This window comes from Pteropus medius, unplaced genomic scaffold (genome assembly GCF_902729225.1).
Source record: "Pteropus medius unplaced genomic scaffold, Ma_sr-lr_union100, whole genome shotgun sequence".
Lineage (NCBI taxonomy): Eukaryota > Metazoa > Chordata > Mammalia > Chiroptera > Pteropodidae > Pteropus > Pteropus medius.
In genome coordinates, this window is record NW_024342474.1 from 12,386,344 (window position 1) to 12,413,836 (window position 27,493).

The window sequence follows — 27,493 nt, forward strand, 5'->3', positions numbered from 1 at the left end:
AATGCTTCTATGACCTTTTAAAATAAGCACAAATCTTAGAATCATCTAATCATAGATTTTTGGAGCTAGAAGGGATTTTTGAGATAATGAAGGTCAATAACCTTATTTTATAGGTGAGGGAATTGTGGTCTCGAGAAATTAAGTGATTTACCGATGTCATATCTCTAGTTAATGGTGGAGGCAAGAATAGAACCAAAGCCTGTGAGTTCTCTCAATAGTCCTTTCGCCACTACAGCCACTATCACAGTTTTCTCTGTAAGTGATATTTGCATGAGACGTCTTTATTTTTAATAGAACTCAAAAAATAAATTAGAATTTAAGCAATTAGAAAAATGACACATTGTATTTTTAAGCTGATATATCATGTTTTCTTTCGAAAAAATATTGAGGTAAAAATAAAAGTACAATATTCACTACATTGAACTGAATATATTTTCATTAGAAGGCACTATATATTTTGACTGTAAATTCCTGCTGAATTTGGTTTCCTTGACTTTCTGAAACTTATTAGGATGGCCCCATCAATAATGGTGCTGATGCTTCCAGCCTCCTACAGCACGGGGTCTGAAAATGAACTGTGATGAATGGACACGGCCAGCATTTACAGTGATAGCCTATATTTCTGCTGTCATGTAGAAATGGCAGGTAGTTTAATTTAGAAGAAAAAAATTACTAAGAAAGAGCAAGTATTCCTTCTAATTAGAATTTCTGGACTTTTTTAGGATGTGACTTTAGAATCTGGTATGTTTGTTACAGCCTTTGGAATTGTTTTATTCTATTTCTAGATCTTTTAGCTGTGCCTAAGCATCCGTATGCTGCTATGGAGAACTGGGGATTAAGTATTTTCGTGGAACAGAGAATACTGCTGGATCCCAGTGTATCATCTATTTCTTATTTGCTGGATGTCACCATGGTCATTGTTCACGAGATATGTCACCAGGTATGAGAAAAAGGATCAGTAAGTATAATTGCTACCTATAGAGAATGTAGAATGATTTCAGATACTTAGATTAGGAGCTAAGTTATTATCCTCACAATTAAGTTTTAATTATATATAAAGCTGTGTAGTTTTTCTGTTGTTTCTGTCAGATGACAGCACAAACAAAAGCAAACACACTGATCATATTGAATAAGCAACTGCCATTCAGTTTAGTTGAGTAGTGAGATGGCACTGCCATCCAGCAGCTTCTTCGGAGACCCTATCCAGTCACTAGTCCTTGTCAACCTTGCTTTATTTTCTTGTGATTATTGGTGTGTATATATGGTAAGTGTAGTGATGGCAATGATTTATTGCATTGCTGAAAAATGCAGCTGAGTTTTGTGTATATGTCAAAATTTGCTTTTGCTGAAATCAATTTGTTATTCCCTTTTTCCCATCACACAGACACTTAGGAAGTCTTTCACTAACTCAGCCATAGACTCTTTGTTCTCAAATGATTGATATTTTTTTTGTCTTGGCATGTGTAAAAATTCATATGTAAATTAGCCAACTTTGTAGTAAAGCTAAGATAAAATTAATTTCATTTTGACTTTATGCACTATCTTACAATGAGTAGAAGGCATTACAGAGATTTTGCAATGCTTATTTGAATCTTGATTCTAGCAAGAAAAAAAACTGAAAATAAATGTTCATGTTAATAAAAAGCAACTTCAGTCCTGGTTACCTGTAATTATGGATAGTTTTTGAGTCAAAACTCCAGAAATCTCATTGTGATACCATATGACTTCAATTTGTTGTAAACCTAAAACCTTTTTAAAAAGCTAGAAAAAAATTAAGAAATAGTGATGTTGGAAAATGCTGTCAGTGAAAAAAGATGAACTGCTAAATTCTAATCCATGAATACTGACTTAATGATAAATTGGTCCAGGCCATATGACCATTTACCTAAATGGCAGTGAACCTGGAAGATGTTTGTACTTGTCATACTGGCCAGGTTGGACATGTGTTCCTTGCCTCAGAGACTCAAAGAGATTCATTGCAGAGGTAACTAGGGCTCTTCCACTGTGCTAAAGAGAAAGGTTTCCAGCTAAAAATACAATTCTTTGAGGCAAAAAGCACTTTCCTTTTTGAACATTTCTAGAAACAAGTTATCTGTATATTTCTATTGAAATAAAAGTACATAGGTGATGTCATCATTGTTCCTAGAATTGGATTTCATTTGTTCTTTGTTCTTATTTTCATGCTGTAGCTTGGTAGTTAGTGCTAGGTTACTTACTAGGAGGGAATGAACCAGAAGCTAGGAGAAACATATAAGAGTTTTCACTATCATTGCTAAATTATTTTCTGTGTTATCCTCTCTCCCCACCTCTTTATTGTCACAATTCTTTTTTTCTTTAATATCACAAGATAGTTGTGTTTATTGAAGGAATATTACATGTCAAGTGCTCAGCATAGAACCTATTTTCCTGTGTAAAATAGGTAGTAAGTGCTTAATTAATCATAGTAAGTGATTATTATGTCCAAATGAGAGTCACAGTAAAACATCCCAGAAATGTGTAAATATGATCATTCTCCTCACTCAAGAGCAGTTGGATAAAAGAGGTCCAGACATGTCTTGTTTGGATGAAAATGCTCTTCCCCCACAAGCTGCCTAAGAAGCTGCAGGAAAGAGCATTCACTTGGGTGCCAAGCTTCCAATTTGCACTGATCAGGAACCTTCTTCTGTGTCAGTCAGGGCAAATGGCATCATGGAACAACCTTGTTTGCCTTCATCAACACCTTGCAGATCATCGCCTTTGTCATCTAGGTATCATCTTAAGACCAGTCTATCCCTCCCTTAGTGAGATAACTCTCAGTCCTCTATGGCAACCCCCCAAACCTTGCCACTCTACCTTCTGAATTTAAGAATCTGTCATCCCAGTCATATCATTTAGTAGCTGCAAGTTTCTTAACTCTTCTGTGTCTCAGTTTCCTGTGTAAAATTGGTCTAATAATAGTATTTACAGTTTAGAATTGTTGAGAAGATAAAGAATTTTTTCCAAGAAAAGCAATTAGACTACTGCTAGACAAATCATACATACCCAATAAAATGAACTGTTATTACTATGATTTGCCACCGCCCCTGCTGAAACAGATTCCTTAGAACTTTATATTCTTTTTTGAATCTTCCTTTCCCTTCAGCCCACTGAGCTATCCTGGGTGGCCCCTGAGGCTCCTTCCTCACATCTCAAGTATCTCAGGGTCTGGATGGAGGTGGAGTAAATATTCTTTTGCCCTCACCCCCTTTGCTGTTTTCAAAGCACTATCCTCCTTCAAAAACCTCCAGCCCCTCTGAAGTTCATGCTCTTCAAACCATTTCTGCCACTTTCTGTCTTGCTCCTTTTCCTGCTATTCCCCACATAGAAACCAGAGTGATCTTTTAAAAACTTAATTTGGATTATATCCTTCTTCTGCTTAGAACCTGCTGTGACGTATTGTCATAATTCTTAAGACAGGCTTTCAATTTAAAGGAAAAAATGTGCATTTTGATCAAGAATAAAAAATATTTTAAATATCATTTATTTTGTGGTCATTCACATATTCAGTTATCTCTTCATTGTATTTCAGTTAGAGATCCTCTTGAGTAAGTGGTACCTTATTGTTAATATTTAAACACTCAGTTACTAAGCTCGTTACTACTGTAGCTCCTAAAGCTGTCCATGATTTGGTACTTGTCCACCTTTTCTGTTTGTTTCTTAAATAACTCATTCACACTTTGGTGTTCACATCTAAAGGTTACTTAGATCTGTCTGGAATTCTATTGCCCAAGGCTTTCTCATGGCTGCTCCTTCTTATCATTAAAGTCCTTCTTATCATTAAAGTCTAAGCTCAAATGTCACTTGCTTAGAGAGAATGTTTTTGCTTTTATCATCCAAGATGGTCCCTCTCCCATTCGGAACACACTTTATTAGGATTTGAAATTGTGTTGCTCATTTGCTTACTTATTTTTTATTTTCAATCTCATATCATTCTCTCTGTCTCCACAATAAAGTATCAGCTGCATAAGAAGAAACATTAACTGACTTTTCATCATTGAATCTCAAGTCTTTAGGCTACCTCCTGGCATATGATACATTTTTTTCTTTAATGAAAAAATAATTCTTTTAACCTTTTGTTGAACAAAACAAGGGTTTCAGAGTAAGGCATAATGACCTAATCAAACACCAATTAAAAATTACAACATTATTTTTTATTGAAAGGATCTTAGAGACTTTTTGGTTCAAGCCCTCATTATCATAGACTCATGGAGAGTCAGGTGTGGAACATCTTAAAAGCCTTTAATTCCTTCAATGAGCCAATGTCTTCCTTGAATTGCCTCTACAACTAGAAGATGATGCTTCCATACTTCCTGTGATGAGCTGCTCACTACCTCTTGAGGCAGTATTTTCCATTTTTGGCCATCTTAGTCTGTTAGAAGGTCTTCTGCATTTTCAGAAGATATCTATCAACCCTAATTTTCACCTATCATCTTGATTTGTTCCTTGTAGGACCACAAGAGACAAGCCTTTTTCTCTTCTACATAGTAGGTCTTCAAATATTTCCAGAGAGTTGTGATCAGTCTTCTGCAGGTTAAATGTGTGTGTGTGTGTTTTTTGATTTTTTTTTTGTTTTGTTTTCTGAGTGTATTGATAAAAAAACAAACAAACTAGTTATCCAAGTAGTAGAATAAATCAATAGTCTTACTACAACACATTTTAGGATTCCCAAATCAATTAAGGAATGATTTTCAGTTATGATAATCATAGTTTAATACATTCAATTTTAGATAAAATAATTCTAGGATAGGTTCGATTTTATCTGATTCTCATTTATTTTGTCACTGTAGTGGTTTGGTGACCTTGTGACTCCTGTGTGGTGGGAAGATGTGTGGCTGAAGGAAGGTTTTGCTCACTACTTTGAATTTGTTGGTACAGACTACCTCTACCCTGGCTGGAACATGGTAAGTGCACTTTTTAAAAAATGTTTAGAACTCCCAGTGAAAGATTGCTCTGGCATTACACTGGGCTATTTTATCATTAGAGATGACTTAAAGTACCATCTGATACATGGAAAAATTTAGATGTCCAATAGAGAAAAAATAACCAAAATTTAAAATTTGTATTTTGTAATTTTAAATTTGTAATTTTAATTTGTACATTACATAAATATTCCCAAAGAATTCTCTTTTAATTGTTAGAACTAAATAGAGTTTGATTGGTTATAAATTAATTTTAAAATGCTGCAACTTTTCTAAATAGATATGTTTCAGACTGCAGTATTTTATAATGAAGACAAACTATTCTTTAAAAAAGGTAACAACAATTAATACGTAATGTTTTAAGTAATTAAATAATTACTTGTTTTAAGTAATTAATAAGTAATATTTTAATATTTTACACAGTGTAAATAACATATCTGAATATTTCATTACATAGAAAAATGAGAATTTAATATTTCTTCAATATTTCTTCAATGTGATGAAACACAGAAATAAGCTAAATCTGTTGACTCATTATTGTTGTAGATGTACTTTAGAATTAAATGGCTTAACAAGAGGTGATAAAGTTTATGAAGCATTGTGCACAGTATACTTACACTCTAGGAAAATACTTATATGTTTAAACCTGAAGTAAGATTTGTTGTTCCTTTAAGCAGTGATGTTCTAGAGCATTCTAGGGGAAAAAAATGGAGGGAGGGTGTGATTTTAATATGTCTTTTAATATAAATTTTTTATTTTTATATGTGTCCATTAATCAATAATGACTATGTTATTATTAAATGGAGCCCAGGATATTGTTGTTTTAAAACTCAAATTTTGAATTTAAGTGTTATTATATAAAAGCTGCAAAGTACCAACATTTATCAACTTGCAGGAAGTCAAATGTAACCTGTGATGTAGCATAGGTGATACTCTTTTTGATGTGTAAATTATTAATTATAAGTGATTTTCTAAATATCTGTCATGATTACAAGTATGATTTGAGGAATACTTAAACCAAGGTGAAATATGAAGATATCTGTAAATCATGATACAACTTCTCTATCATAAATTCAACCAACTCTTGCTGAGTAAAAAATGTGATCTGACATATCTCATAGAAAAAAATGTTACAATAGTATACCATATTGACATGTTTTAATTATGCTCATGCAGTTTTGTCCATATTTTATAAAGGCAACATGATTCATTTCACAAATGTTTGATAATTTTACTTAGCCTTATATATCTAGGTATGTATGTATATATGATATAGTTTTTAAAATTTTACTTGAACTGTTTTATCATGATACTGAAATTAATTAAAAATTCCTTTAAAGAACTTTGAAGAAAAATCACCATTACTTTGCAATATTAATTATTTAAGTATTCTTTCACAAATGTAAAATTTGAAACTTCAATGTTTAAAGGTATTGAAACATTTCCAAAAATATCTCGTTTTTTAGATGACATTCTACCAATTTTGTTTAAAATTTTTATCTAATTTTTATTATGTTATATTATTACTGATTTATAACTTCATTATGTTTTAATATCTAAAAACGTCCTTATTATGAATGACTTGTTACTCATATAGGTAAGCTTTTTTTTAAAGCTCATTCAGCTACTTACGATAAAATCCTTTCTATTCATCATTATGAAAAACACCTCTTTGATAAAAAAGTAATCAACAGAATTATACACAGAATGACAACTGACAGCTTTTAATGACTTTATCATGGCAATATGTCCTAAGTTTTAATGTCTTTATATTGGATTTTTTCTTTGAATAACTCTTTATATTTCTTTATTGTTTTATCAGTTAAGTTATAAATGTAGGTCTTCTAGAGGACATTTTTGTAAGAAGTATTTAAAATGAACACAGAGTGTAAATAATATATCTGAGACTTTGTCCTTAATAGAATACAGACCATGCACTGGAAGTATAAAAACCTTGGGGTGGTAAAATATAAGATTTTATTTCCTGTAAATTCATATTTTTTAATTAAGAAATGGTAATTAATGATGTCACAAGTACAGTGACACAGAAGGCTTGCCCTATTAAACTAAGAGATGAAAGATTAAACTCCATCACAATTAATTAGGCAGTAGGGAGGAGGAACAGGTCTCATTATGATGTTTCCTTATGTTCAGATTGTAAAGATTATAAATACTTGTGATCTTTGATTGCTTTTGCTTTATAGTAGCTTCTTTTTTTAGTTTGTAGAGTACCTCAATATACTAAATTCATAAAGCCTATAAGCAGAAACTCTAAACAAAGTGCTCATCCATGTGTCATTAATATCTTCTCTGCAAACAAAATTTTAAGAATAAATAAGTTATTCATGCAAATAGAAGAAGATATTAAGTGACTTTAAGGCTGTGCCAGTACTATTTTTCATAATGGCATCAGCAAAAGAGTGAAAGAAATACTAGAAAAAACAAGAGTGATAGCTGTGTCAGCAGTAACTAATACCATTGTGATATGCACAAAAGCTTGCCTAGGAGCACAGGACTTGGACTTCACTAGAGCTTAGCTTAAAATAGGAAAACCAGAAGTCAAACTCATGTCAAGAGTAAAGAAATTCAGGGAGCTGACCTCTTTTGCCTCAAATCTCAAAAACAGTGCTTTTATCATTTTTAGACACAACGGCTCAAGCACTGAAATACAATTTCAATTTGCTAGGGAGATTACTATGACAATCTACTTTCGATGGAGTAACAATAAAGAAGCCCAGAATTACACAGTATTGTTAAGAAAGCTCTTGTACTGATTTATGCCAGTATACTTGTTTAGGCTGCTTAACTGTTAGTAAAATCTTAGGTTCTGTTTGTGTGTGTGTGTTTTCAGAGCCAGTTTCTGGTACAGAAATAATCAGTTTTTATATTAGGAATAGTATATGGAATAAAAACCATTATGATAGCTTTGTTCTCCAACAAATAAATCAAGTTTACCATTTTATAGATATAGGCCTTTACATATTGACCTTACATATAGTATGATGTAAGGTCAGGGGAATGGATTGGAAAGAAGAAACTCGGATTCCACGAAAGACATTTCACTTCTCTGACTCAACCTTATCATTTGAAAAATGGGGCAATTGTACTGATTTAGCAAGCTCACATAGTTTTTGTGAAGATAAAATAACTTGCAATGTCTTTGAAATGTATGAACCACTACCCAATGTAAGTAGGCATCATGGACCTAGAAAATAAATCCTCCATTAGAAAGGTGCATTGATTTTATGTATAGATGCCCTGATATTTCCAATTCCAGTAGTCTATTTTGACACTCTAGATTTATAGCAATTATATATATAGATTACAAAATAATTACTATAATCTTTGCATCTAGACTCAGTCTCATTAAATCAATTTTTATCTATACTGGCAATGTGAACTATTCTATAAGAACATAAGTTTGTATAATATTTCATTCATCAAGCAAGTGTCAAGATTATCAGAAGCAACTTCTTCAGCTCAGGGCTAAGGATACATTTCATGGGAGGAGTAGTCTTTTTGCTTGATGTTATTTTATCAAAGATGTTAGTGACAACTATTGGATGGATCAAGTTACAGTATGCTATTGATGGCAGTCATATTAAATCTTACTGTGTTTCCTCAGAAGGAAGAAAATGAAAGACTCATGAAACATGGTTACTGTTTTTCAATAATTCTCAATCATTTGAATTTGAAAAAGTCTATGATAAAAGAGTTTTAATACAGGAAAATGATACATAGTAAAATGATACTATGAAGAATCTCTTATTTTACAGACCTGGTGTTGATGCAAGCAAAATCATATCCCCTGTGTATATTGCATAGATTTTCATTGTAATTTGCATCTATATCATAGGTGTGTCCTTTAGTTTCCTGGATATAGCATTATAAAGACGTGCTGCTATAATGAGAATTACTAAACATAAGTGTATGTTATTTTATTAATTGGGTTGCTATGGAGCTTTACACAGCAATAACTATGCTGATAAAGTCTGCAGACTGGGAATTCTCCCTAAATTTTTATGAGGACACAAACCTGGGCGTAAAGATAACTATTAATGGAGAATCATATAACTAACTTGATTTTGCTAAATATGCAGGATATCTCAAAGTGTATTGCCTAAAACCTTGATAAATGTTCTCAGTTGTCTCTATCATGGACAGAACTAAAATAGTAAAAATGAATTCAACCATTAGTCTCAGTATTATTTTAATATGTCCAACCAAAATTGTCTGCTAAACTCAACAAGCATTGCAATACAATTATCTTTACTTTTTAAACTATTTTATTTTTATTCAAAGAGAAGTTGATAAAATCATTGGTAAAGTGAAGTAGAAAAAGTAGTCTTACCTTATCTGATGGGGGATATGTTCCAAGATCCCCCAGCAGATGCTTGAAACTGCAGATAGTACCAAACCCTATACATACTGTATTTTTTTTTTGATAAAGTTTAACTTATAAATTAGGCACAGTAAGAAATAACAACAATATTATTAATAAAATGGAACAATTATAACAATATACTATAATAAAAATTATGTGAATGTGCCCTCTCTCCCTCCTTCTCTCCCCAATAACCTATCTGAAAACCAAGATGGCTATTAAATGACTAACAGATGGGTAGTTTATATAGTGTAGTTACACAGGACAAAGGGGTGGCTTACGTCGCAGGTGAGACTGAATGGGACTGCATGAGATTTCATCATGCCACTCAGAATAGCATACAATTTAAAACTTAAGAATTATTTCTTGAATTTTCCATTTAATATTATTGGACTATGATTGACTGCAAGTGACTGAAACCACAGAAAAGAAAACCATGGCTAAAAGGGGATTATTATATAGGGTTTATTGAATTCAATGTTTTTTCCAATTTAAATGTAAAAATATACTGCTTAACCATTCTCAACAAAAATAAATACTCTACTAATAAGAGAGGGAGAAATAGAAAAGTAGAGAGAAAAAAAATCTTGGTTCTAGTTAATATTTTACTTTTTCTACTGTTCATTTCTCAAGTCCATCTTTGATTTAAAGTCTATAAGGAAAAATGCTTTCACACACTTTTCAAAGTTAGTTAATGCATGTATCAACAATATTTGGTGTGTTGGTACTATTGCTTATAGTTCATCAATATTAAGATATATTTACCCAGTTGAGCTCTGAGGTCAGAGACAGACCATTGGGAATTAAATATCACTTTACAATCTTACCTTATAGGTACTGAAACCAAATAAATTATGTGTGTGTGTGTATATATATATATAATATATATATATATTCATGATTTTTCATACAGTGGTGTTTGCCTATCGTGATCAAATTCCACATATAATATTTTACTCCTGAGATGTCAGTAAATTAGAAGGTGATCCAATTGTTTTCAACTGACTAATATTTTATTCTCAAAAGACTGACACATATTGAATGTGAAAAATTTAAAGACTTCTTGTGGCTAGTCCCAAGGATCTGTGGTCTTTTTGATCTTGTTCAGTAGCTTAAAAGTGACATTTACTTTGAAAGACTAGAAGGAAAGTGGAAGGAGTGTCTACTTGGGTCTCTGGGGGGTCACAGTCTTCAAAATGGACCTCTTTGTGCTTTTCCTTGTTCTTCCCTTCTCCCCTCTCTGAAGCAATTTCTTTTTCTGCTGAAAACATAGACTTTTTTTTTTTTTTAAAGAATAAAGAAATATATATATATTTTCTCATTTAAGAGGAACTAAGGAGCTGCAGCCTTCTCCTCTGGGAGAAAGGGTCGCTTTTTCCCTAATGTTAGTGGTCAGAATAGTTTTGGGCATTGGTGAAAAAGAGGCCTATGACAAAGACAAAGAAAATACACAGAGGAAGTAAGAGCTGCACTGAGAACAGAAGCTGATGCTGTTAAAGGAAAGGGTCTTGTCTGCCATACAGCCTTGGTAACTGTAGGAGAAGTTCTAACTTGCATAAACCCAATGATTCTCCATTAAAAGATAACTATTAATGGAGAATCATGCAACTAAACTTGATTATGCTAAATACTCAAGTTATCTCAAAGTATATTGCTGAAACCCTTGATAAATGTTCTCAACTATGTCTATTCTCTATTGAGTATTATTAGACTGACACTCAAAGAGTGTACAAGTCACAATAATCCAAAAAGGATCTCAATGTTAAGAAGCAGGCCAGTGACTTGGGTTCTAACCAATGGTGATTGAAGAGATAAAAATTTCTAGCAAAGAATGACAGGTAAAGCAGGAAGTACACCTGTTGCACTGACACATTAAAGTACCTCTCACTAAGGCTGATATAGTAACAAATTGTGTTTACGTTTTCTCTTATTTTGGTACTAATTCTGTGCTTTTTACAAAATATCTTTTAATGTGCTGTTAGGCCAGTTAAGGGAATCTATGAGAAAGAAGAATGAATAAGGCTGGACAATCATTTGTTAATTGTTGAAGTACATGAGTTAAGTTAGAAGTTTTACAGCATAAATACATTTTTGAGGATAAAATTACAACTGAAGAATAGATAGTACATTCATGTTTACTTTTGTTTACACTTGTAGTTCTTTTATAAGAACTAAAACTTTGGCTTCACAGCTATTTGGGAAATGGTAACTAGAAGAACTTAAATATTATCAAGGTGTGTTAAGTCTCAGAAAATGTAAATCTGCTTAATTTACTGTTTTAAATGGGAGACCAGTGTTTAAGTAAGATAGCTTTAGAAAAGGAAGAAAAAAACATAATTTATTAGTATTTGTATTTATTTGCATATATTTCTACATATTCAAGTATATGTCTGGGAGGTTTTTTTTTAGTAACATTACCTCATACTTTCTACATGAATTTTTAAAATTTAAAACAAAGCTGCAAATTGAAATTTGCAGCTTTATGTTCTTAAAGTATGATTTTTTTTTAAAGAGCAAAGTAATTTTGTTCAGAAAGATATAAAGTGTTTTGGGTTTTGTATATTTTAAACTTAAAGAATAAATGAGTATTCCCTTCAGAATAAAGCACTTTTTCTGAAACCCGTGTTCAGGTTTGCAAGGTGGCAAAGTCTTTTTATATTTCTTTAGGAATCTCAAAAACAACCAATAAACTGACAGGATTTAACACTTTCTAAGAAGAAAACTCTTACTAAACCTGGACCCTAATAATAATGCAAGGCTGTTTTCTTTTTATATCTAGAAATATTATAAGGAGAATTAAACCATTCATTTCTTTTTCAAGTAGGAGCATTTTGTAAACAAATTATTCCAGCTTGCTGAAAATTGTCAGATATCACTTGATAAACCAAAAAATTGGTAACGCCAAAAATTTATACCAAAATGATGAAATATTCTGTTAGGCATCATTGTTCTCAAATATCTGTTATTTGCAATAGCAGATAATATCACTGTTTAATCTGTCCCTTTTACCACCCCGATGAAAATGTTTTTCTTCCTACAATATATGAATTGTTCAACATCTAATATTATTTAGCTTTTTCCCAAATACGTTAAAAATAATTTGCTTCGTAAAACCTCTAACATAAACACAACCAAAAATAAAAGCTTGGGACTAAGTAGGCAATCAGAGAATAATTTATTAAATTTTAAATTATTAATCATCCTTAACCAGACAGCTATATGTTTGAAAAGACATTAGAATACAGTTCACTTCTAGGCAAGGAGTGACTGTCTCAGTCTATAACACTTTATTGGACTTTTTTTTTTTCTCTTTATCAAGGTTACTTTAACACTGTTCAGATGTTACTAGACAAGGCTGTCAGAAATGAAAGTAGTAAGTTCAAGTGATATGAACCAAAAAATGCAGAACAACTTTCTGTGGAGAGAGAGAGAGATTGAGAATATGAAGTTGAGGACAATTTTGACTCAATTACTCCGGTAATACTTGCTATAATAAAGACTTAATGCAGCATTTACTGTGTGCCTTTAAACACTTTACATATATTTATTCTCTTTGAAATAAAGTAAGACATTCTGCCAGGTGTTTGAGAATATACATCTTTATTACCATTTTACTTAAGAGTTTGAAGAGTACAGTAATGGCTGGACCACCATGCAGTCCACCACTCAGGCAACTCTCCTCTACCATGAATACAAAAAGGTAATTTAGGGTAGAACATGTTTTGACACCAAATCAAATAATCTCTGTAGATCTACCATTCGCAAATTTAAGTAAGCCCCTTTTAAATTATTTATATCATTAGCTTTTTATCTCCCCTTGGGATTGATGAAATAAAATTCTTTCTAATGATTGGAGTGTCCTATTTGTGTCATATTTGTCTTTAAAAATTCAGATATGGGGGAATGCTTTTTTTCTCTAAGAACCTGTTTCAAATACATGTGTCTAAATAATTCCTTTAATCATTTTATTTTTATTTCTCCAGATGTATAATCTAGTGATGCCTTTCTTGAATGATGTTAATAGTTTGCTAGTTCAATAATTTTATGTAAATGAATTTTATGGATTGCTGCCACTTTTTTTGACATTTTATTCACTCATACATTTCATCGATTCTGTTTCTTAATTCATTCAAAGAATTATCAAGCACCTAAAATGAAGCATTCGCTTTGCTAATTTCTATGGAATAAACGTCATGATATTATTAGCACAGAACTACCATATATCAGTCTCTTATATGCGCTGTATTTTATCTTTAGTGTGATGATTAGCGTGATTTTAGTTAGTAGCTGTGGATAAATTTAGATTTTTATTTTTTTTGGCTTTTTGTTGACTAACCATGCCTCTCTCAGAAGTTGCTTTGTTTATGGAGTAGCTCAAAAACGCAGATCCATAACCTCAATCAGACTGTTTATATTTATAGATATATCTGGAAAATAAAATTCAATGCAATAAGCCTTACATGATTAGCCAAATGATGGAACAATAAGAACATTTAGCTACCTATTATTTTTATATAATATAGCTCAAACATGTTCTTTAATATTTACTCAGATTTACCCAGTTGCAATAGCCATTTCTTTACATTTAGATTTTGAGTGATCTGGCAATAAGTGCAAAGTTTTATCAAGCTAGGCTATTTGATGAACTGACCATTTATATTATAAATATTTAAATTAAAGTACAAAAAGTGTGTATTTGATAAATTTCATTCATCAAGTTAATGAGATTTTTGTTACAGAATTAGGTCATTTGAATTTTATTATCTATTTCACAAATTAAAATAACATGAATTAGCCACTCGGTAACCATGTTAATAACTTCGGGAGTTGATTAGCTTATCCATGGAATTATTCCAGACCTAAATGGTATAAAGAAGTTTCCATTAGCATTTAAACAGATATTTAATCTGGTTAAGATGATTAGTCAGTATACATTTTAAAATATCCTGAATTACATTTTATCAATCAAATATTACAGTGCCTTGATTAGCTTATTATTAATGTGCCTGCAAAATAGAGATTCCTTGTGATGGATGTGAGAAACGAATGTGTAAGTATCAAAAAAAGATTGGCAAATTTGATTTTATCTAAATGTCTTATTTGCTTGTCAACAAATTAAGCATAGAGATGGAGGAAAGGATTCTTACTACTAAAGTAGAGATAAGATTATTGAAAAGATGAAGAGACTATTATCTCTCAGAAGCTTAAAGTCTATGAAAAGGATCCTGAGGTGACATGTAGAAGAGTGGAAATGAGTTTATATTATCTAGCAAAGGACAGGAAGTAAGTCTCCCTCGCTAAACAATATGCTTCCTCAAATTAGGGATTGTTTATTTTACCATTATTTCTCGGCAGTTAACCTAAGGAAAGCATAGCATCAGTTAGGGGTTCAATAATAAAAGTCTGTACAAAAGTTAATAAAAAATTATGAAATGAAAGTCAACAGATCATTTATGAAAGATTATAACAGTTTCTATATCTATATTTGGAACTCGCTTATTGAATTAAAAAGGATATTGACATTAAAAAAAATATGAAGCTACATTGGATAAATGTTTGAAGGAAAACAGAGGGAAAGAAGTCAAGAAATCCTCTACAATAAAGGGAAGCTAAATAATATGAATATTTTAAGGGAGTTATATGAAAGCACATGACATATGTGGTTGTTCACATTTATTTTTTTGAGCTGCTAGAATCAGAATGAACTATGTAATTAGACAACCTGTTCATATTTATTACTGTGATTAACATTATTCGAAGAATCTTCATAATTGTTTCTGAAGGCCCAGGATTATCATAATTAATAAAAATGTGAGTGACTAATTGATAACTTCAGCCGTATGACTATTGCTATACCTTTAAGTATCTTGAGTAAGTTTGCAGAAGGTTTAGAATTTGGTTGTATATAACGCAGTACATTTTGTGTTCCATCTTAGTATTTTTCCCTCAGCTGTGTCACATCTTGAATAAAATGAGACATGACACATTTAGCTTGGATGTTACAAACGAAACATAAGGCAGCTGAAGGATGCAGTCATTGAAGAGACTCACGATTTAACCCACTCTCTCTGTGTTAGTCATATTTGAGAGTATGGCAGTTCATAAAAATCTGTGCAGGGAGTTATTTGGGGTTATGAGAGGCTTATACAATTATCCAAGACACTCTTATAGAAATATAATTGCTCTTTTAGTTTATGCATTGATTAAGTCATCTTAAAATATTTTTGGCTTGGCATTGGATGAAATGTGGTTGATAGTTAAAAGAAATAACTTACAGAACCCATTTCAGTTACTTATTCTAAAGCTTGTGTGAAATAACAGAATAATGTTATATTAATAGAGATCTGCCTGGATTATTGTGTTCATGTATCATCCTCTATAAAAGGTTATGTGAACAAATACAGAAATAAAATTTTCAGTATAATGCTTATTTCATTGTAGGCATTAATGGTGATTGTTTTTAAAATTATTCTTCAATGCCTGCTGTATGTATGTATATTTACACAAGTTTGACTTTAATATAAATGGATTGCTTTTACAAGCTGCACATGAAAATGATTTTTAACATCTTGCATGTTTTTTATTAAACATGAGATTTTGAAATGTTAACTTTTAAAGTACATTATTTTATGGAGGCAACATTTATTTTCACTAGCTCTTTAATTTTTTTTATCTCTCAGTTTGATTTAGCTGTCTATGTTAACTAACCAGCTAAATAAGGACATGATATTTCACAAGTACATCAGCTAACTTTCAACCGAGTAAAGCTTAAAATATCTTTGGACATTTTAGAAATTTATACAGGTATGATGACAATATAAAATCAAAGAGTAAAATTCTTTTGACATTTTAGGATACTTAGAATCCAAATAACTTCTAATTTTTACAAATACGGCATATGTTATGTGTTTTAAAAAGGTGATAGTTGTAAAGTTACAGAGATACAATATCACATAAATAAAACCTAATGAATATTTTTCCCTGATATGTTTGCTTTTCTTGTTTGAATTCTTGATCATATTCCTCTGCTTAACTTTTGTCATGATTTGAATAAGTCATAAAGAACAAGAGTAAAAAAGTCAAACCGTGCATTGCTAGGTATCCATGTGTACCTTGTTCTAGCCTTGTGTAAGCAAAAGCTTCAGAGTAGTAATGGTAATATAGGTTTCCAGAGAGGTAAATCATTAATTACATATCTTATTTTTTATCTTTATAATAGATCAATTGATGTTGAATCAACATGATCATAGTTTCTGAAAGCATTTTTACCTATAACTTTCCCTTTACACTCTACTCTCATAGTACTTTATGCTACTAATACTTCGCTCATTAAATAACATTAACAGGTTGTACATTTATGTCTTCCCTATCATTGAGAGAGTTGCTTGGAGGCAGGAATTGTGTCCCGATTGTGTTTATTTCACCAGCTTTTAACACAGGACATATATATGAAGTAGTTAATAAACATGTATAGAATTAAATTACATTGGTCAAATAATTATCAGACATGTTTATCAATTTGATGCCAAGGATGAGAAAAGTGACTTTATCTATGTTCAAGAGGATATTGTGGTATTAAAAACTAGAATAAGACATTGCATTTTACATAAATGAGTGAAAATACTGAAAAAAAATTTGTATATGTTTGGATATCTATGTGTATCTCTACATATATATCTATATCTGTGTCTATATGTCTATATTTATATTTAACTCATACATTTTAGAATTCCAAAGTAAATGCCTCATTTGATCACCATTGGTCATCCCAAAGTTGAACTAAATTTTAGAGAAATAATTGGTACAATATTTTTTGAGCATAAAGATAAAGCCCATATTGCATGCTATTTGTGCATAATTATGCAATGTTGTCTTACTTATGTCCTACTTTTGTTTTAAGTTGCTTCTCATTCTGGTTCACTTTCTACTCTTTATTTATAGTCCTCTTTGTAAATGTAGGTCTGATGAAGTCACTTCTCAATTCTAGCTTCCTAACTTATCATAGAGGAAGATCCTTGGTGATTTTGTTCTTGTCTATCTCCCTGTGCTAATCATTAGTCATTTACCTCATTTATGTTCCCTGTCTTCTGCCACACAAAACTGTGGTCACCTCAACAGATCACTGCTGTTTCAAATGTCCATGAGTTTTTTCCGATATTCCTTTCTGTCTAAAATGTCCTTTACTGTTGTATCCTCCCAGAAAACTCAAATCATCTTTAAAGATTCAAGTCAAGCTATCAGTTCAGAGGCTTTTCCTGCTTCCCCCTGGGCAGAACAAATCATAGCCTTCTCTGTGCAGTCTTACTATATCCTGAACCTACTTCATTTTTTACATATAGCAGGTGGTGTTTTAATACTTGTTTTTATCTTCGGCTCTTCTTTTACTACTATAAAATCTTTGAAGGCCAGATCTATGTGTTTGTATCTCTTTATCCCCAGAACCAGGCATATCATTTTGGATATAGCAGGTGCTCAATAGATATTTGTAGAACACATTCTTTTATTTAATCTTCACAACCACATATGTTTACAAATGAAGATGTCGAGGTCTAAAAAGATTGAGTAACTTGCTCAAGGTCATATAGCTAGTGAATGACAGATATTTTTCTTCCAGCCCAGGACTCTTTCATTGACTTTGCAGCAGTGTACCTGTCTTTTCTCTTAGAAATGCTAAACGAGCCATTTGTGTTCAGATCCATCCTTCTAGAAAATTGAGTCCTGATGGCTGCTCTGATTCCACCCACATTTGCCCCAAGAATTTTTTTCTGCTCTGTTTATGCCTATGAACACCTCACTGTTACTTGAATTGGCTCCTGCTTGGCTCTTACCTTCTCTGTCTGGTTTGATGTGTCTGACTTTCTTTCATCTCAATTCAAATTATTCCCTGATTTTTTTCTTTTTTTTTCTAGTGACAGAGTCAAAGGGTCTTCCTGGTATTGCTTTTCACTAAAATTAGTCAGCCTTATAGGAACTTGCTGGCAGCCCTACCTTTCAAGAGTACTTCCTATTTTCCCACTCATTATCGTGACTATAGCTAGACCAGGCGTATTCATGTTCAACCCCTCAGACCTTGCCATGTTCAGGCAGAAGCCATTTTGAAAAATCAAGGGATATAATTTCTCAGGTATATCTAATGTGTGATAAGAATTCTTAATAACACTCTTTACATATATTACTAAATATCAATGTAAGAAATGCTTATATTATAAGAAATAATAAAAAAGAGTGGATTCTTTCTGATACTTCATTTAAATTTTTACACACACTACAATTTATTGCCAAAAGTTTTTAGCATTTGGCTCCTTATCTTAGATCTAGGCTTTTACTTTCAGTTGCTTGTTGCTTTTTGAATGTTCACTGTCACATTCCTTTTTAGCTTGCCCTCCAAACCAAACTTTTTTTCACTTCTCCATTTCTGTCATTAGCCATTTCCCTTTTAAAAAAATTCCATCAAGTCTAAAAGCCATGTAGTTATCTCTTAGTACTTCCACTCCATCATCCACTGAGGGGACCGAGGCATCAAGGTATCAATGTCGGTTGATTTTTCATTTAAAATATATGGATCCAACAGTCTTTCAGCAACAGTGTATTCTAGTACATCATTACCAGATCCTACTCAGTACAAGAGAGACTTTCTGTCTTCTCTCTCCGCATACATCAAGCTACGCTGTATGCCACAGATAAGTTAATTTTCCCAAGACATGACTTTTATTATGTCATTATGTCAGCTACTGTCTATTTACTAAGAACAAACTCTTCAGCCTGATAACAGATGATTCACAAAGAGTAGCTTTTCTTCATGTTTCCCCTGCTTGGATTTTCCCTTTTTTTAAAGGTACTTCCCTCATTCAGCTGAGTAACCCTTCATCTTTCAACAACCCACTTTAATGTCACTTTCTCTGTGAAGTCTTTTCTGAACTAATTAATCATTTGACTCTGTGTTTTATAACATCCATCATATTATAATACAGTTAGCTTTTTATTTGTGATTTTCTTTTAATTTCTTTTTTTACTTTTGAGTTCTTTAGCTTAGGGATTAGATTTTAGTCATATGTTTATTCCCCAAACACAGTACAATATCTGGCATAGAGTAGGAAATTAATTCATATTTGTTAAATGAATAATAAAGGAATAAAATAATAGTTGCTTTCTTATTTTCAACTCTGTGCATTTATTCACACTTTGTTTACTTTTCTGAATAGGCTTTGCATTATTCTCCCAAAATTCGAATGCAGTATATTTTTGAAAATAGTTCAATATGATATGACATATTCAATATTATTGGAACTGTTTAAATGTAGGCATGTATGCAATAACTCCAAGAGGTGTATATGTTAGAGTGGTAACATCGAACTGTTAACATTAAACTTCTTGTAAATAGATTTTAAATTTCTCCATTTTACCTTATTTTGCTACTTTTTGAAAGTGGTAGAGAGCTTATCATGGTGTACTGAAAATATAAGTAGAATAAAAACTAACAGTAGAATGTGCCATAAGTATATTATTCCCTGCACACACACACACGCACACATCCACACACACACACACACACCCCATTTTTAAAAGTTCCTTCAAGGGTCAGTTAAGAGTCTCCCTCTTCCATTAAACTTTCCATAAATAATTATATTATTTATTCTATAAAATAATATTTCTATTATTTTTTCTCAAAATTCTATAGCATTTCTAGTATGTAATAGAAACTAATTTTTGTTTACTGTGTCTAATTATTTTATCTCTTATCTCACATTACAGCTAAGATTTATTTAACTTTATTTTTGAACTTTCATAGTCTCAGGTCAACAGAAGGTAATTAATCAATACTTAGTAATTTTTGCTGTTATCATTGTTATTATTGGTGAAGAGAAGGAGGATGAGGCCCCTAGCCAGGGACTGACAAACTAAGATCATTTCTTATTTTATAGTGACACAAGTCCTTATAAAAAATTAGTACCTTCTTTCCTAGAAACTCTATAGTTTGTTAAATTGGATTTGCCTCTAGCTAGAATTTTCTTTTTTCCTCCTCAATTCAAGGTATTCTTTCTTCTAGCTTTGTGAGTGCTCTTCTGCCAGAGTTTTCTTTTTTTTCTTTCTCTTTTTCTCTTAATCTCTTTTAATACTTTTTTTTCTCAATTATACAATATCATTCTCTCCAAAAAAAGAGAAGTTGAATTTTTTGCTAATGACTTAACACTACTAAATTTAAACACTCTTGAAATTCTACTGACTAGACAAAGGTTTGTTTTTCTCCAGAAGCATAAAGTAATACATAAGACATAACTTATATTTGCTTAAACAAGAAACTTTCATTTTTGAAATTTACCTTAGATTTTATTTTCATAATTACATAGCAATTTACTTTATACCATTAAAAAAAATCACATCTAGCAAACCAATGTATGTTTACTAAATTTTAATATTGATCAATATATATTTTTGTTGTTAAATGTTAATAATTAGGATTTTAATAAAGCATTATTTTAAGTTTATTCTACACTGTGATTTTTTATCAGATGTTTGAGCGACATAATGAAATGGGCAATCACTATTTGAAGAATTTAATATTATTTTATCTTCAGAATGAAAATCAACTCTTCAATTGGCATTTTTTATAAATAAAAGTGTTCACTGGTCAAGTTGAAGACTAATTATACAATTCATGATTCTTCCTATGAATTCCAATATCAGATAATTTTAACGTTAATTTAAAATTAAATGATTAACAAGATTGCATACCTACTTAAAGGTAACATCAACATTTTTATTTTGGAAATACATAATTTTCTCTTATTCTCTAAATCTAGACCATTTGTCTGAGGTATTTTCTTTTTAGTAACTTAAAATGAGTATTGTAAATACCACATTTTTAAAATTTTAAATTGTAAGGTCCAACTTCATTCTCTTAATTCGTCTTGAATTAGGAACTTAATTTGAAAAGAAATACAGTATTAATTAATGTCATATTTGCCAATTAATTCATTATAAGTTTGAACTTCTCATTGTGACTTCTTACTGTCTGGAACAGCCTCTGGGACTCTGATTTTTGGTTCAGTCATTGCTATATTGTCCTCTTTGATGGAGCATAAACCATTGATGTGAAACCCTTCGGCCAAAAAAGGACTGAAGAAATTAGATATATAGTCCACAGACTATAAAAATAAGCTTTTAGAAAATAAACCTTACAGAATGTAGTTGAATGGCTAATTAATTAAATTGTTGATTAAACATACTAAATCACTGAACAAAAATGTTTCTTTAAAGTCCGATTTAAAGTAACACACACACATACATGTCCAGTTAACTATTGTTTTCTTAGCATATTTATTCTCCATTTCCAGTTTTTAAAATCCATGATTGGTGTACTGTCAGCTTGAAATCACAACTCACTCATAAATAACGCACTATTATCTTCTGGCTCAAAACTAGGAGGTTCAAAGAATTAGTTTAGAATTATCCAGAGCAATTTAAGTGTAGCATTCTTTAATCTTTGTAATGATATTCCTCAGGTCCCAGCTATCTAGGAGCTATTTAGCTCTCGTTATCTCTTGCAACTTCTTTTTTCTTTCTCTCCTCTCTCTATGAAAGCGGGAGACCAGAAGCACTAACAGACGCCCACATTTTTGTTAACAAAACCTAAGCTGTTTTTTTTAAAGAAGTCTTTCTAAAACAAACAAAAACAAACAAACAAGAGAGGTACTTTTTCTTTACAGTTTATCCCTATAATAAGTTAACTTTTATTAGAGCAAATAAAAATATCTCAACAACACGCAGAAGTCTCATGATTCTTTCTGTTTTCATGACTTTATGATAATAGATTAATACCAATTATTTCCATTTTATGTCCATTGTTCTAAATTCCCATATATACTCTACATCCACAGATATTATAATTTAATGTCAATATGCATTTTATTATTTGTTTTGGTCTCTTAAAGTTCTTTCAGAAAATAAATGTGAGTGTGTATGTGTGTGTGCATGTGTGTGTGTGTGAATAAGAAAGAGAATGAGAGAGAGAGGGAGAGAGAAGAGAAGAGAAAGGAGGGACAGGGATAGAGAGACTGAACTGTTCAAATGGTACTAGAAATAAATAGTATAAATAGCAAAATAGCACTGGAACCCTGAAATTTAGTTATTCTTACCTTGACCTCAACTAAAAAGGTTATTTGGAACTAGAGTTATAGTCCTGGCTCTGCCAAATGCCCAAATAAGCTTAGTCAGTTTCAGTATGTGTCACTGTCCAAATTTGCTTTAACCACTGTTAAAGCACAGAGTCCACTGTTTTTATCTATTTGTAGCTCATTGATTTTTTTCATGTGCTCAGATCATTTTAGAGTAACTTAAGGGGCATTTTATTTACTGGGTTATCTTTAGAGTTAAGTCTTGCCCTGTAGGCTGAGGAGCATCATCAGTTAAGTAACATACATTCTGTTCATGTTGTCACACACACTCTGTCATAGCCATGAGTCACCTATGATATTGCCCCATTTACTGTGTTGCAGGAAAAACAGAGGTTTCTGACAGACGTTCTGCATGAAGTGATGCTGCTGGACGGCTTGGCCAGTTCCCATCCAGTATCACAGGAAGTTCTACAGGCAACAGATATCGACAGGGTGTTTGACTGGATCGCATATAAAAAGGTGGGACTAGATAAAATCCAAGTGCTAACTGGACATTTCACTATCTTAGTGTAGACAAACTATTTCATTCTTCTCTTCTTCCTGGCAGATAGAAATGGCTGTGAGTTAGAAAACATGGAGTCACAAGATTCATGCCATTTTATGTTAGGACTTTGCTTTACAATTCAGTAATATAGAGATGAATGTTTGCCAAATAAAGCATAAATATATTGGAAGTATTAATGAATAAATGTTTGAAGACTTGATATGAAATTGCTATACAAATGGTGCTATGTAAATGTCAGTTTTAATATTACTAATAAGAGAACGGATCTATGTAGTGACAAATTATTTTTTCACCAATGCCTCTTAAATACTTACTTGTTTTGATTGATGTCAGTGGGTGTAGGCAGAAACATGGCATATGTATTTTATAAACATCGTTTAAGGGAGCTTTAGAGGATTAAGCATGTTTCTGGATAATAAGCATACTCAATGAAAATTTAAAGACTAGACTTCGAATGGCAGAGATTTTGGACCAACGACCAAACATGGAAAAAAGAGATACTGTGAGATTTTTCTCATTGTTACTTAGATAATGATTTTCCTTAGATCTCTATCTTTTATAATCATAATATGAGCATGTACATCTCAGTATTTAACACTTAGTAGCTACTTAATAATTGTTAAAATAGTGTTAAAGTCTATTTCATCTTTAGTGTAGATTAAATTTCATTTATGGGATTTCTATGTACTTTATTGATTTAATAATTTTTTAACTTTTTAAAAAATGTTGCTAATTTTTTTCTGAAAAGCAAGATGTTACTATATATAACTAGAAATGAAATAATGATTCATCAAAATTCTTTAGTGCAGTAGATACATAGTTTTACATTCAAGAAACAACTATCTCAATAATTATTACTTAATATTGTATGCTGTAATATGTAAAGATACAAATTGTGTTAGAAAATATCTTTTCAAATCACTGATCATTGCATTGGCTCAAAGGGGTTTTTTTAATTTAAAAAAATTCAGTTACAGTTAACATACAATATTACATTAGTTTAAGGTACAGAGTGATCACACTGATAAGTAACAAAAAGGGTGTTTTTGATGTTTTATAAAAATAAGTGAAAGTATAGAACCATGTTTAAAATACATATTTTAAAAAATTATTTAATATATTAATATGTATTAATTTTTATATATGATGTTTTTGTTAGATGTGCATTCTGTTCCTTAAACTGTATTGGCTCTTAAATACAATTAAGAAAATAATTTATTAAGTTAGCTTGAGATGAGTTTAGAGACATGTCTGTAGTTATTTCCCACCTACCACCAAGTCTGAGACTATTTGTAAATAACAATTTTACTTCGGCATGACTAATATCAAGAAAATATTATTTTGAGTAAATATGTTATAGATGTGCTTTTACACATAAATGACATTTAGTCCAGATTTCATATATTGAGCAACTTCAAATTTATTCAAAAGGTTAAGATTCAACACAGAAGGAAAGAATGAAGATACAATAATTAGTTGTATCTTCTACCCTCTGTATGTGCTCGGCAATTTGCAAATGTGATAAATGAACAAACTATGGTGTTCTTCCTAGGACCACCATTGTAAAGGATACTGGCTTATTTGTCTTTAGCTATTTTTTTTTTTTTTTTACTTTATTGAGGAATAATTGACAAATATAGTTGTATATATTTAATGTGTATAATGTAATGGTTTGATATACATATACATATTGTGGAATGATTACCAAGATCAAGATAATTAACACATTCATCACTTGACACAGTTGTCTTTTTTTAGGAGGTAAGAATGCCTAAGATCTATTCCCAGAAACTTTCAGTTATTCAACACAATATTATTAACTATAGTCACTACGCTGTACATTAGTTCACCAGAACTTCTTATAACTGAAAATTTGTGCGCTTTAACCTATATGACCCCATTTCTCTCTTCCCCTCGCCCTTGACAACAATAATTCTACTCTCTATTTCTATGAAATTGGCTTACTTGTTTATTTTTTTAGATTCCACATAGAAATAATACTATATTGTATTCGTCTTTCTCTGCCTGGATTATTTTACTTAGCATAAAGGCCTCCAGGTTAATCCATGTTGTTGCAAATGGCAGGATTTCCTTTTTTAAGGGCTGAAAAATATTTCATTACATATATATATAATATATATACATACGTACAATGTTTTATATATAAATATATAAATATATATAAAAAACATTTTCTATAGCCATTCTTTTGTTGAAAAGCATATAGATTCTTTCCATATTTTGCCCATTGTGAATAAATGCTGAAAGGAACATATTTTTTTGAGATACTGATTTCAGTTCCTTTGGATATATACCCAGGAGTGGGATTGTTAGATTATTTAGTAGTTCTATTTTTAATTTCTTGGGGAACATCCATATTGTTTTCCATATGGCTGTATCAATTTATACTCTAACCAGCACTCTATAAGGGTTCTCTTTTTCTTTACATCTTTGCTAGCATTTGTTCTCTCTTGTTTTGTTTTTGTTTTTGTTTTTGTTTTTTTTAAATAATAATCATCCTAATAGGCATGAAGTGATATCTCATTGTGGTTTTGATTTGCATTTCCTTAATGATTAGTGATGTTGAGTCCTTTTTCATATACTTATTGGCCATTTGTATGTCTTCTTTGGAAAAATGTCTATTCAGTTCCTTTGTCTATGTTTTTTAATTTACTAAATTTATTAGGTGATGTTGGTTAATAAAATTATATAGGTTTCAAGTGTACAACTCAATAATATGTCATATGTATATTGCATTGTGTGTTCTGTTCACCACCCAAAGTTAAATTTCCTTCTGTCCACTTTTTGTTGAACTGTTTGTTTTATTTTGCTATTGAGTTGTATGAGTTCTTTATGTATTTTGGATTTTAACTCCTTATCCGATATATGGTTTGCAAATGTTTTCTCCCATTTTGTTTGTTGCTTTTTTCCAATTTCAATTTGTTTGTTTGTTTTTTGTTTGTTTTTGTTTTTGTGTTTGTGTGTCAAAGATTTTTAGTTTGATATAGTCCCATTTATTTATTTTAACTTTTATTACCTGTGCTTTTTGTATCTTATCCGAGAAATCATTGCCAAGATCAATGTCAAGGATCTTTTTCCCTATGTCTTCTTCTGGGAGTTTTATGGTTTCCAGCTTACATTTAAGTCATTAATTCATTTCTAGTTAATTTTTATGAGTGGTGCGAGATAGGGGTCCGGTTTCAATTTTTTGCATGTGGATATCCAATTTTCCCAACACCATTGATTGAAGATACTATTCTTTCTCCATTGTGTGTTCTTCATGCTCTTATCAAAAATTAGTTGACTATATATGTGTGGAATTACATGTGGGCTCCTTATTCTGTTATACTAATTCTATATACCTGCTTTTTTTTTTTTTTTTTTGCCAGTACCATATTGTTTTGACTGTGATAGCTTTGTAATATAGCTAGAAATCAGGAGGTGGGATGCTTCCAGCTTTGTTCTGCTTTCTCAGGATTGCTTTGGTTATTTGGAGTCTTTTCTAGTTCTATATAGATTTCAGGATAATATTTTCTATTTCATGAAAAATGCCATTGGAATTTTGATAGGGCTTGCATTGAATCTGTAGATTGCTTTGGGTTTTGTGGATATTTTAACAATGTTAAATTTTCTAGTTCAAGAACATGGGATATTGTTCCAATTATTTGTGTCTTCTTCGATCTCTTCATCAATGTAATAGTTTTCAGTAAACAAGTCTTTCACCCCCTTGGTTAAATTTATTCCTAAATATTTTGTTGCTTTTGATGCTATTTTAAATGGGATTGCTTTCTTAATTTCTCTTTCAGATAGCTCATTGTTAGTGTATATAAATACAACTGATTTCTGTATGTTGATTTTTGTATCTTGCAACTTTACTCAATTAATTTATTAGTTATAACAGTTTTGTTGTTATTTTTTTTGGTGGAATCCCTAGGGTGTTGTACATATAAGACCATGTCATCTACAAATGGAGATACTTTTACTTTTTCCTTTCTGATTTGGATGCTTTTAATTTCTTTTTCCTGCCTAGTTGCTATGGCTAGGACTTATAGTACTACTGAAAAGAAATGGCAAGCATGGGCATCCTTCTTTCATTTTTGATCTTAGAGGAAAGTCTTTTAACTTTTCACCATTGAGTATGATGTTAGCTGTGGACTGTCTTCATGTCCAACCAAGTATCTTTATGCTATAAGTACCACTAAAAATATTGTCTTTACTACACATTTTCAGGTGATGATAGGATCTATTCATTTTCAATGAATACTTTCCAAGAAAAAAATTTTCTAAACACTTATCGGGAGTTGTAATTAAAATACAGTAAATTGCACATGTTTAAAAAGTACAATTTGATATGTTCTGACGTGTGCATACACAGTGAAAACATTATCATAATCAAGTTAATGAACATGTTTATCAGAAGTTTCTCATGCCTCTTTGTAATTCCTCCTCCCACCTCTACTCGCTCCTCCATTGTCAACTTATTCATGATAGA

General features: G+C 31.3%; 1 protein-coding gene across 1 annotated transcript in view; it reads left to right on the plus strand.

Moving 5' to 3' along the window:
• TRHDE (thyrotropin releasing hormone degrading enzyme) overlaps positions 1–27,493 on the plus strand; it is a 335,250-nt gene that overhangs the window by 180,919 nt on the left and 126,838 nt on the right. The window contains exons 4-6 of the mRNA XM_039866032.1: positions 786–940; positions 4,806–4,919; positions 22,818–22,955. Coding sequence (XP_039721966.1) covers positions 786–940; positions 4,806–4,919; positions 22,818–22,955 — 407 coding nt within the window. The remainder of the gene's footprint in view (positions 1–785; positions 941–4,805; positions 4,920–22,817; positions 22,956–27,493) is intronic.